The sequence below is a fragment of the Dreissena polymorpha genome, chromosome 10 (genome assembly GCF_020536995.1).
Source record: "Dreissena polymorpha isolate Duluth1 chromosome 10, UMN_Dpol_1.0, whole genome shotgun sequence".
Lineage (NCBI taxonomy): Eukaryota > Metazoa > Mollusca > Bivalvia > Myida > Dreissenidae > Dreissena > Dreissena polymorpha.
The window spans coordinates 61,620,997-61,634,042 of NC_068364.1; the positions used below are offsets into that span (position 1 = coordinate 61,620,997).

The 13,046-nt window shown below is 34.9% G+C and overlaps 1 protein-coding gene across 1 annotated transcript; it reads left to right on the forward strand.

The window, feature by feature from the left end:
- Positions 1-571: 571 nt before the first annotated feature.
- LOC127847728 (uncharacterized) lies at positions 572-6,003 on the forward strand. Its single transcript, XM_052379828.1, has 3 exons — positions 572-679; positions 4,399-5,381; positions 5,651-6,003. The coding sequence occupies exons 2-3, from the start codon at positions 5,198-5,200 to the stop codon at positions 5,836-5,838; spliced, it is 372 nt and encodes a 123-aa protein (XP_052235788.1). The 5' UTR covers positions 572-679; positions 4,399-5,197; the 3' UTR covers positions 5,839-6,003.
- Positions 6,004-13,046: the final 7,043 nt, after the last annotated feature.

Genomic DNA, 13,046 nt, shown 5'->3' on the forward strand with positions numbered 1-13,046 from the left:
ATTGTCCTAATATTATTATTTGCTTGTTACTATAAAATAGGGCGCCAAGAGACAACCTCTTAAATGCGCCAAGTATCGACTATTTTCACATAGTGTACCGAGAAGTACCTTTTAATATTGCTTCGTAAAAGACCAACATTTATTTAAACTTAAGTGTAGTTTTTACCCTGATAAACCTGAACATAGTGCCAAACCTAATTTAAACTGAAGCAAACCCGTCTCCAAAAATTGAATAATACATCGAATATATTTTAACATTGTTGTGCTAACCAAAAGGAAGAAGTATGCTTAACAAGCTACGGAAATTTATGTGTGGCTTGCCCCGAGACTTTTGGTACCAATTCGTAAGGAAAATAATGAGAAAACTCATCCGACTTGATTTCGCTCAACTTGCGCTTAATTTTGATTAAATTGATCATTGCTCACTGTGACTTTATGGTTTATAGTATTTAAGACAGTGATATAAAATGGACAGATACTGGTCATTGAAAGTATTTTCTATCAAACAAATAGTAGTTGATTTTGACCTTTTAATTTCAATGAGCTGACTTATTACTCCCCTTTTACCAAAGTTAGCCATGGCGAATTTATAGCCACAAACAACACCTCAACAACTGCCGACACCGATTCTAGCTTGACGCTTATAATAATGTTTGGATTTAACTTGACTTTTAACAATGTAGGTGTTATTCTTTTAATCAGTTTTACTTTTTATGGTTAAATGCCCAAAATAATCACAAACAAATCAACAAAAAACAACAACATATTTTCAACAAAAAACGCAAGTAAAATGGCGACCATGACCTTTCTCAGTCCCTGTTATATTTTGTTTACATTTTAATTTAATAAATTAAGTTTGTCAAAGTTTTCTTATTATTGAAATGAGAAATTGCATCTGTTAATTATATTAATTATATATTTTTACTACCTAAATTTTTCAACAATAAAATAACATTTTTATGCCCGGATCGATAGATCGGGGGTTTATTGTTTTTGTCTGTCTGTCTGTCATTTTGTCCAAAACTTTAACCTTGGTTAAAGTTTGATAACACTTGCAACATTGAACATACCAACTTGACATTTCTCCATTCAATCTCTTACTTACTTCTCGTGGAGCTGCACATTTTGAGTGGTGAAAGGTCAAGGTCACCCTTCAACGTCAAAGGTCAAAATAAAAATATATTTTTCTCCATTCAATCTTAGTTCTCGTAGAGCTGCTCATTTTGAATGGTGAAAGGTCAAGGTCAAGTTCAACCTTCAAGGTCAAAGGTCAAAAACTAAAAAAAACATAATTTTTCATAACTTTTTATGCCTCCGGATCGAATGATCAGGGGCATATTGTTTTTGGCCTGTCTGTCTGCCATTCCGTCATTATGTCCAGGGCCGTACCCAGAAAATGTTGACTGGGGGGCCCAAACGGGGAGGGTGCGGGAGGGGTTGCCCCTCCGGAATAGATTTTTTTTATTAGGCACTGTTCAAGGTGAATTTTAATGCATATAGAAACATATGTTGTGTTATAAATTTATGGATATATAACAAGTAAATCAGCACCTTTCTGAAGTCTAAAGCTTTAACCATTACGGGCTAGGTGGGGGGAAGGTGAGTAAGAAAGTGACAGTTTGTGACATCGGGGAGGGGAGTCAGGCCATGTGTGATGTCACACATTTATTTAAAAAAATGTATAATTTATTTATTATTTCTTTCGTAGAATTTAAAAATAATTTTCAACAATTTGTGAAACATTCGAATTAGTTTTTATGTCAAAATAAGACGAATTGCGTATCTCCTGATTCTGTTGTTCGAATGTTTAATAGGCAACTTGGCTGGGCCGGCTTATTCAATAGGCACAACCTCCACACAGATTTCAATGACAAAATAATTGTACTGTTCCATTTTTAGTTAGTAAAGGGTTGAAAGAAAATCTAAATTATAATTTCGTTTTTATTAGAGGTTAACACGTGGATAAATATTCATACTGCTCATCGTAACAACCCTACAGTTATAAAAGCCTGTAATGTGAGTTCTTTTACCGGTAAGTGAAATTTTAGTACGGTTTAATAGTGAATTGAGTTTAAGATTAAATTTAAATTAAGTATTAATTTTTTTTATGTTCGAAAGTGTGAGTTTGTGACGTACTTTAGGGAAGGGGGTCCAAGATTGTGTAACAGTTTGTGACATCCCGGGGTAAAAATGGTAAAAAAAGCGTGACATGCTTTATCAACTACCCCTTGGTGTGAACTTCACACACATGTTTAAAGGTTTAGATGTCAGAAATGTATTACACTTTATAAAGAAGTTAAAGCAACCTTTGAAACTAAAAAACCTTTATTATGAAATGTAACATAAAGTATGACTGTAGAGGAGGTTTGATTTCAAAGAGAAAATGCTACTATGGTTATATGTCAGTAACTGACATATAACCTACTAGTATTTTCTCTTTGAAATCAAACCTCCTCTTTATAAAATTTCAAAGTAAATTCATTAAATAAATGTTTATCATCTACAAGACAGTTTTCACAGAAATGTTTAATAAGCTATGACTCTAGAGGAGGTTTGAATTCAAAAGAGAAAACACTATTATCGTTCAATCCTACGACCTTCTGTATCAGTTCCATCCATTTGCTGTTTCTCTTTCCTTGTCCAATCAAAAGACCTTTTACAACCACAATCAAAAGATGAAGCATTGAGCACAATGGGTAATTGACAGATCGGGGATGTGTGTACAAGATGATAAGAAAACAATGCCTATGGGCTTATCTCCACTGGCGAGTAAATTAGCGCTAATCCTCTTGTGTATCAGGGGCAATAAAAGACATCTGCACATTTGTATTGCAGGGTAGTGTACTGTGGGCCCTTTCATGTGAGAAAATTTGCAGTAGGCCCATTATTAAAAAATCAAAACTCAACAGCCAGCTGGGGGGGGGGCCGGGCCCCTGGGCCCAGTGCCTGGGTACGGGCCTGATGTCATTCTGTCCCAAAACTTTTACCTTACAGTAAAGTTTTGCAATAACTTTTAAAATATTAAACACATCAACTTGATATTTGGCATGCATGTGTATGTCATGGAGCTGCACATTTTGAGTGGTGCTATGCTAAGGTCATCCTTCAAGGTCAAAGGTAAAAAAAGCGGCGCATTAGGGGGCATTGTGTTTCTGACAAACACATCTCTTGTTGTTTTGGATAAATTCTTATTTGGAAACTCTTATTCAGTTATTGCCTGTCAGTAAACTTACCTCAATTTTCTTAACTTAATGACAACTGATTACATCTTATTTTTGTTCAAAAATAGAATAACATCAGACAAGCCAGCCGGAATATTAAAAGCCAGACTGTGCAGAAAATGTCAATAAATACATGACCTTCTTGAGAAGATTTGTACTAATAAATTTGCTGTATACAACCCCTTCAGGAAATACTTAGCCTGTCTGCTCAATGCCTGTGATATAAAAGAGAAGAATTAGAACACTGCGCAAAACAATCAGTTCCCTTCTATCCCTTGAAGATGTAACCATGCCAACAATATGTGACTTATAACAGCTCCTTATACAGCCAGTTGTGTAACATATAAAAATCATCAGGAGAAGTCTGTGATAATGTGCTATTACAATTATAGATTTCCGATTTAAATACCGCAAGACCTCACTAATTTATGGAATATGCTTGAATATAGACTACATTTTTCCTTTACTTATTTTATTATGCAGATTTATTTTTAAATTTATATTCAATTAAGAAAAAGGGACTTTAAATAACTGCATTATTGTTTTGAATTTAAAAATGGTTTAAAAATGGTTATCATGGTAACCGTAAAGCTTCAATATTTTTTATGTAAATAACTCCTGACATCTATGATTCCTGAATTTATTGTTATTTGATAATTTTTAGATTGCTATGTTTAACATTAATCGAAAGATTAAGTAAAAAATTGAACAAAACTGGGAAAAGTATATTTGTCTATGTATGTATTTAATTTTGGGATCTGTTTTGAATTCTTTATAAATGTATATTATCATTTAACAGCTATTATATCTGAATTATTTAGAATTTGAAAAAAAATGCAATGTTTAATTAGGTTGTGTATTATTGTTTGCAAGGTTTAATAAACATTATATTTAATAGTCGGGTTTTTCAAATAATTATTTATGTTTCACCACTTCTTATTTTAGTTTCACCTCTTTGAAATAAGTTATATTAGTTTCACATCTTTTAAATTAATTATTTTTCGTATTGAAATTGGTTTCCATAGTTACATGACCTTGATATACCTTGTAAACAAACAATTATTATCATAATAATTGTTTGTTTACAAGGTATATCAAGGTCCTGTAACCTGTAAATCTGTTGTGAGTGCTATGATGCAAGAAAAAAATCATCGAATTGTGTCTATTCATTGTGTAGCACATGAACTTGAGCTGGGAGTACTGGATGCCGTTAGAAGTATTGACTACCTCCTTAAATTTGAAGACATTGTAAAATCCATCTACAAGTTCTATGCAAGAAGCACCAAGAGGGGACGTGATCTTCAAGCATTCGCAGATATATTGGAATCGGCGTTTCTACACTATGGGGACGTGAAAGCTGCACGATGGGTAGCCAGCAAAGCCAGAGCCCTGAAAGCCATACAGCAAAATCTCTTCGCCACCCTAGGGCACCTAGAACAAGCTACGTCTGCGAACAAAACGGAAGAAAGCGGCAAAGCAAAGAAACTGCTACATGAGATGAAATCTGCAAGGTTCGTGAAATACCTGCACCTCATGAAGGACTACCTTGAAATCATCACAGCTACATCCGAGAAATTCCAACAGAACAAACTATTGATCATGGAGGTACCATCAAATCCACAACAGCTGTACTGACGCTGATAATGAAAGAACCGTGACAGCAAACATCTACCTTCTATGACCACTATGATCCAGAGACTGGGGACTTTACACATGGAAACCATGTAATGAAATTGTCTGGACAAAGTCCACTACCTATGAAGAAGACAACGACAAATCCACTCTTCTTAAGCAAACTGTCAAATATCGTGAAGTGAGATTTATGGACTTTAATGAGAAACCCCTGAAGTGTTTTGATGTCTTCAATCTAAACAAATGGCTAACCAATGACACGGAACTTGTGAAACATGGACGTGGTGACATTAAAGAGTTGACAGCACTATATCGACACTCTGACAGACACTGAGCAATCTTCAATGATCCGAGAATGGACCATCATGAAAAACCTTCTGAGGTATAAGAAAACTGGAATAAACTGCCATGACCTCTACTGTGAGTTGCTCCAGACCCAGCCTGCTGATATTCAGAACATTCTGACCCTCGTGAACATCATGGTTTCAATATCACCTTCCACGGCAGAGTGTGAACGCCAATTCTCTGGTAAGATCAATTTGTATATAAATTATATTAAATAGATAAACCACAGAATAGTGTGTGAATTGTCACTTTAAATATTTTAAACTTGTTAAAAACAATATGATTTGATAGTACATATGTGCATACATAAGATTAAAAAAATGCATGTATATTAGTTCGCCTTAGGGAAATATAAGCCCTAATCAACAAAATTTCAAGCTTTAAAAAGTTAAATTGCAAACAAAACATGTAAATAAAGTTAATAAACATTAATTCTATCATTTTAATTTCAGCAATGAATTTCATCAAGAACTCCAGGCGTTATCATATGAACCAGGACACGCTGGAAGCTCTGATGAGAGTTCATGCAGATGGACCACCACTCCATGAATACAAGGCGGAAGAGGCCATCCACCACTGGATGGACTGTGGACATGGGACTACGTCACCTCTAAGGCCACAAGAAAACGAATGCTACTGACTAAATGATATCGAACCTATAAGCACAATGGAACACAATACGGTTTATTGTGTTATTGTTTTGTTAATAGAGTATATACTTTAAACTTTGACACTAGTTCATACAAAAGAATATTAACTTCTATTTAAAATTATTTTATGATATTGACTGTGTACATCCGACTCATTGCTGTATTATGTATTTTTATGTATTATACACGTTATATATGTGTAAACGAATAAATACAATAAAGATGAAAACTTGCCTCTTATGATTTAGTAGGTAAATTTTATGGGCTACCAAATATTTTAACTGCTTGCCCAGTGGGCTACCTTAAAAATAAGAAAGTTTTCCGACACTGTATTATGTTTGGGAAAAGTAGGTATAAACTTTGGAATATAATGGTATAGTTTTTTTAGACATATTTTACAGTGTCATTACAGTTGCTTAAATGATATAATTGCAAGCTTTCTTACCTGATCCAAATTTACAGCAAACTAATTTTAGAGAAAATCAACAAAATGGTCCATATCTATTTAGATAGACACTATTACTGATTATCTGCATATGTTATGGAAGTAGTTTTTCCTTGCCTCAGTTATTTAAACATAAACACATGAAAAATTTCTTTGTATACACAGAATTTCAATAATTTGATTATTTAGTGTGTTTCCATGGTAACCAATATAACTGTTATAGTATATTCGTATTCTTAAGAAGCATTAAATATATGTTTAACATATTATACATTTGTTTGCTATGAATTTAATTACTGCACTTGTGGAATAAACACAATGTATTAACTTATTTTATTGACATGAAAATAAAGATTTTTTTATTTTTGTGTTTTTATAGGAATTTTTAAAGCAGCCTTTTTCACCTTAAATTGCGAAAAATTGCATAAATCTTCAATGATCCACGTTCAACATACCCGGAAGTTTCTCAATTTTGCCCATGTACCACATTTGACCAAAGATCTCAGAAAAGGCCAAATTTATTTGGCTTAAAATGTACCCGCTTACTGCCCGTTAGGCAAACATTAGACTATTTTCAGAAAATATTCTTACATGGTTATTTCTCTAAATCCATGAATACTCTAACTACGTTTTCTCATAACGCTTGGATTTATTTTTGCTCATAAGACTATTGCTTAGGTCAGTCGCAATGCAACCATGCCAATGTTTCCCTACCATCGAATCTACTCTACAAAAAATTCAGCATCCATCATAAAGATTCCAAGAATTTCAAAGAAAGACCTTTCAACTACATGTACCCGCTTCAAACTTTTTTTACAGATTTAATAACCGTTTACTAGATTAGATTAGAAATAATTAAAAGGATAAAAATTACGACCTTTCCTTGTGTAGATAAGGGTGAGAAAGACATTTTATGTTGTTAAATTCGATACTTTAACTTACGGTTAAAAAACACCAACAATAAGGAAATTGATCAAACCAGCCCAGCAGAGTGGCCCAACAATAAATAGGTCTATTATTTAGAAATAGACCATATTATTATTTATCCCATTTTTATACCGACATTGACGGTATAACACCTCATGGAATAAACTAGCCTGCATCCCACCTTGTTATATATACTGTAGCGTGCACGGACTAGTTTTTACTTTTCCAATGAGTGATTTTTGGGGTTGAAGTCGTAATGGTTTTTCAAATCTCAAAGAACGTGATGATATTTTGACTTTTAACATGTCTTTGATATATGATGGCGCATGATCGTGGAGAGCTTTGTTTGTCGTCACTAGGATTTTAAATTCAATGCGGCGGTTCACCGTTAACCAGTGTAGTTCTTTTAACACTTGTGTGATGTGTTCATTCCGTCGAGTTCTTCATATAATACGTGCTGCAGTGTTTTGCACCTTCTTTAGTTTGTTTAGTGTTGTCGTTTGTACCCATTAGAGGAGGGAGTTGCAGTTGTTCAAACGTGATGTGACAAGGGAGTTGAACAGAGACTTTGTTACGTGTTTTGACAGATATTGAAATTGAGTTGACGTTTTTCCATATTTTAATTCAGCGTCCATACACGCACCAAGGTTTCTTACACAGCCGGATGGTTTAATTTCTGCGTTTCCAATTTTTACAGTTATATCTTGAATGTGTGTTTACTATTGTTTGGAGGAGAATATGATGGCTTTTGTTGTATATGCGTTTATCTTAGCATATTTGGTTCATCCAGCAAACACTATCCGTCAGACAAAGTTCAACACAATTTAAGATTTCCGTTGTTGACATAGGCTCATTGGTTCAAAAGAGAGATTTAATTGTCCATCATCGGCATATAAATGATATTTCAGACCATGCTTTTTGAATATCTGACCTTCTGGTTTTGGTATACATTGTGAAGAATTTCAGATCTAATACAGAACCTTGAGGTACACTGAATTCCATTAGCTCTAGTTCTGACGAAATTCCATCAATTGTAACTGCTTGGTATCTATCTCAAAGATATGATGTTATCGATTTTCCACTTATGTTAAACTGTGTTTTGAGTCGAACGCTGCGTATAAGTCAAGCATGGAAAGTATTGTGACATCGTGTTATCCAAAGATCTTAGAATCTTATTTTGAACCTCTTCATCAATGCAGTTTCTGTAGAGTGATATATTTTCGGTATGCTGATTTGTTTTGTTCATGAAGGTCATTGAATGTCAAATGGGATTCTATGCGAGAGTCAATCACCTTTTCGAACATTTAAGATAAGAAGGGGAGATTTGAGACATGTCAATATTTTTTTACGTATTTGCATCGAGATACGACGTGTTCAATAGAGGCCGAATAAACGATTGTTTAAAGGATTTTGGGACATACCCTTTTCCATAGAGGAATTAACTACTTTCGTGATTGACGGTAACAATTAATTAATGCATTCTTTCAAGCCAGGTTCACACAGGGTCTAATACACGACTTTGTGGCTGATTTTGAAATGATGTCTTTAACCTCCTTCTCTGAAGCAGGTGATAGTTTGACAAGTGGTTAACGTCGTATTCTAGAATTTTCTTCACTCATCAGAGATGTTTTTGTTTGGTTTTGGCTGTTGATGTCAGTTCTGATTACATTAATTTTATTGATGAAAAAGTCACTAAAATTATGTGCTAATTCTTTAGAAGAAGAATATTTGGCAGCACAACTTCGTCGGTATATCCGAGGAGCTGTTTTGTTATTTTAAACAAATTTTTATTATTTTTTCCATATACATGTACTTCTATTTTATCTTTATAAAACCCAACGCGTTCCTGTTTTAACATTTTATTTACCTTTGCATATTGGTTTCTGTATATTTCGAGATCTATCTTAAGCTTAGATTGACGCAATTTTTTCTCAAATTTCCGTTTTAAATGGTTTTCGGTATCCAATTTGTTATTATACCAAGGGCATGTTGGTCGTTCAATGAATGTCGTTGATTTCAAATGTGCGTGTTTTTCAACTATTGACAAAATACTTCTATTGATTGTATCCACACATTCATCTTTACTAGGGATGCAAGAGGTTACAAAAACATTAACCGGTTAACCGTTTGAAGAATCTTTGATCGTTATTTTAGAATCAATGTTAAAGAGCTCAAATGCTTTAATATCTGTTTTAAATTAATTGATGTCAATGGAACGTAGCTTTCTGTAAGTAACAGTTTTCCTAGTTGGCGATGGCCTTGACTCTCGAGCATTGAACGCTACAGAAAAGTGATCTTTGGAAATGTAACCGTTATAATTTAATAGTCCAGGGTCGTAATCATTGATATTGGATACTGTATTATCATTGTCTCTGGTAATGATAACATCAAGTATGTGTCCTTCAACTTGTATTGGACTATGTACGTGTTGTTTCAAACGAAATGAATTAAGGCAGCTTTTAAATGTGTTGGCATTCGTATTCGTATTCGTATTCCTTGTCTTAACAGCCCTTATGGGCCAACCGTGACAAGCACGTCAAAGCGTTAGTGTAAAGTTTGTGACACCGATGAGACCTTCCTACTTATATTAGACTTATAAGAATGCACCGCGGATGTAGCCTTGTTTTTAATGACGTTTATTATTTGTAAGTGTCTATATCTTTCAGTATGTAGAGTAAATAAAAGTCTTCTGCAATGGAACTCAACACTCTGAAGCCTCAGTGTCTCTGTTTTTGTTAATTTACCCCTGTGTCTTAAACCAGAACAGTCTATAATTGTGTGTACTTTCTCGTCTGTGTTGAATGAGTCCCATGTATTTGGCATCAGTCTCTCGATTTCAAAGCGGATGTTGGCTATAATGGGTTTACGTATTTCTGACATCAATGAACAGTTCAGAATAAAATGGCTTAGCGTTTCTGGAGCTTCGTTACACAGAGGACAGGTTGGATCGACGCTATTTTTGTTGAACGACGCTCGATTACTTTGGAGTATGTAGGTGCCACTCATGAATTTCAGCTTCACTAATAGTCTGTTTGCATCGTAAGATGAACTTGAGGGTAGTTGAAGTAGTGGGTGTGGTTTTCCTGGAGTTACTGCTTTAAAATTTAGGTTTTTAAGACTTTTCATGTGTTGTGCTTGATCTAGAAAGTTGTTATACCACCATAAACTCACCGATTTACTAACTGTTCTTTTCCATTGTTCTTTCTTTACAGGTGTTTTCAGTAGGTCTTCAGCTTCACCAAGTTCATACCACCAGAAAAGACGCCTCAATTCAATGAACCAGCTATTACTTTTTCCGGTCTTAACTGTCAATTGTCTCTCTGCCAACCTTCGTTCTACAGCATTTTTATTTTGGTGACATACATTATTAAAGAGTACTAATGCTTTTTTATGGATTTGCGCTTCTACGGGTAATAGTCCACTTAACACGTATACAGCAATATCAGAGGTATTTGTAGGTAGCATAAATAGTTGTTTCAAGAGTCTCTTTTGAAAAAGTTCAAGTCTGTCCATTAAAGTTTTACGCGGCAGAATAATCTCCAAACCATAGTCCAACACTGGTGATACAAAGGTTTTAAAAACATGTAAAGTAGTAGGAATGTCGAGTCCCCCTGCACCGTGCAGTCCAGCTGACATAAAGCTATATGTGTGCGCCTTGCTTTCTGGATATTATGGTCAACGTTGGTTTCCGCTGTTGAGTTCACGGTTTCAGATCTTTTAAGGCCTAGATGAGTGCTGGTTTCTGAGTTTGTGATCTGTTTACCATAGATTTCAAAATATTCATGTGTTTTTGATTTACAGTTATTTGGATATACTTTTAAGGCTTCTGTTTTATTTGGTTGAAGTAGGTATCTCTCACAATTGGCGAAATCTTCGGCCATACTTATCAGAGTTGCTGTTTCCTTACTTTTCGTAGAGTTTATAGTCACATCGTCCGCGCAAGCACTTGCATTACAGCGTATATCACCAATACAACATCCGCTGTCTGTGAGTTCCATACGTTTCAGCAAAGGATTGATATACACTTTGTACATATCTGTGCTGAGAATACCTCCTTGGCGCACTCCTTGTAGTACACAAAATGGATCAGAGCGTATCCCTGCACACTTCACAACGCTAGTCGCTTCTGAGTGAATACTCTCTATAATTGACCAGATTTTATCTTTTACTCCTGAGTGGTATATTCGACGAAGTAGGTGGTGGTGATCAACTACATCGAAGGCAGCCTTTGCATCTAAAAATATAAGATCTACTGATTCTCCGCTATCCTTGAAGTTTCTCATTATTTCTTCCACGATAAGTGCTGCGTGAAGTGGGGAAGTATTCGCTGTAAACCCTCTTTGGTAAACGCTTTGATGTTTCTCCAACACTGATACAATTCTGAACTTAATTACGGTTTCTAGTAGTTTCTCTATTACTGGTAAGACTGTGATTCCTCTATAGTTTGTTGCTTCTGAGCTGCAGCCTTTGTTTTTGAACACTGGCGTTAAAAGTCCAACTTTCAAACATTTGGGTACTTCAGCAATTTGCAGTATAGCATTTAATAATTGAAGGATTGCATTAAAAACAGTTCTTCCACCATTCAAGATACTTTCAATAGTGAGACCATATATATCGGCTGATTTACCCTTATTCATGTTGTTGACTGCTTTTTCTAATTCTTCAAATGTAAACGGTTCGACATCTTTTTCACGCACCATGTCACTAATATGTTTAAATTCAGTTTCATTATTTTGGTTATGGCCAATATCAAAGTTACTGTTAATCGAGTGTTCCGCAAGTTTCTGGAAATAGATTTTGAAGCCATTCACTACCTCCTCCTCACCTGAATATTTCTGTCCATCAACGCACAGATCGTCAACCATAAGAGACTTACTCTTTCTTTGTTTGTTAATTAATTTGTGAAAAAGTTTTGTATCACTGGTTCTAGAATTCAATAAATTTTCCCTGTCTTGGGCCAATCTTCTCGCTTGCTCACAACGATAAGAACTGCGAAATGACTTTTTTGCGTGTCTAAGAGACATCAAAAGTATATTATCAACTTCTCTGGGCTTCCCCTGTGATGACCACAGCTTAAACGCTGCTCTCATGTTCTTAAGTTCACTGCCAATTTTTTCGGTCCAAACTTTCAATTTAGGTTTAGAGTTCATAGGTTTCACTTTTCTTGCCTGGTCTTCCATAGATTGCTTTATTATCGACATTATTTTTAAAGAAAAGTTTTCAATCTGTTCCACAGTGTCTAACTCAGTTGGAGCGAGTGATAAAATACGACGTCTAAGTGTTTCAGAGTAGAGATCTGTATCAACCTTGTTCCAATTTGTCTTCAGTATATTTATTGTAAGATCTTTAATTTGACGCTTTCGCCTAAGTTGTGTCGCCACAGAAATCTGCACCGGGTGGTGGTCCGAGATGTTAACGTCTATGTTATTTAACACTACTTTTTTAGTGTATTTGTCCTTTTCATGGGTTTTTATCAAAAAATAATCAATCTCCGTACACTCAACGTTTTGCGAGTTTGTAAATGTTTTCCCAGAAATGTCATAATGTAGGTCAAAATCAAGGATCAGTTCGTTTAAGTATGCTGTTCTCCCTAACATCGGCGCTTGTGTTGATAAATCTGTATTCATGTCTCCTCCTATGATGATTTCATGCGATACGCTGTATTTAACTATAATTTCTCTAAGCTGGTCCGTACATTCTTGGAATTCTATTTCTGATTGATGAGTGTTTCTTGAAGGCATATATACGGATACTACTAGGAATCTATTATCTTCTGTAGCTATTTCAACACATTGTATTCTCTGGTTACCCTCGTCCAGTTTGGTG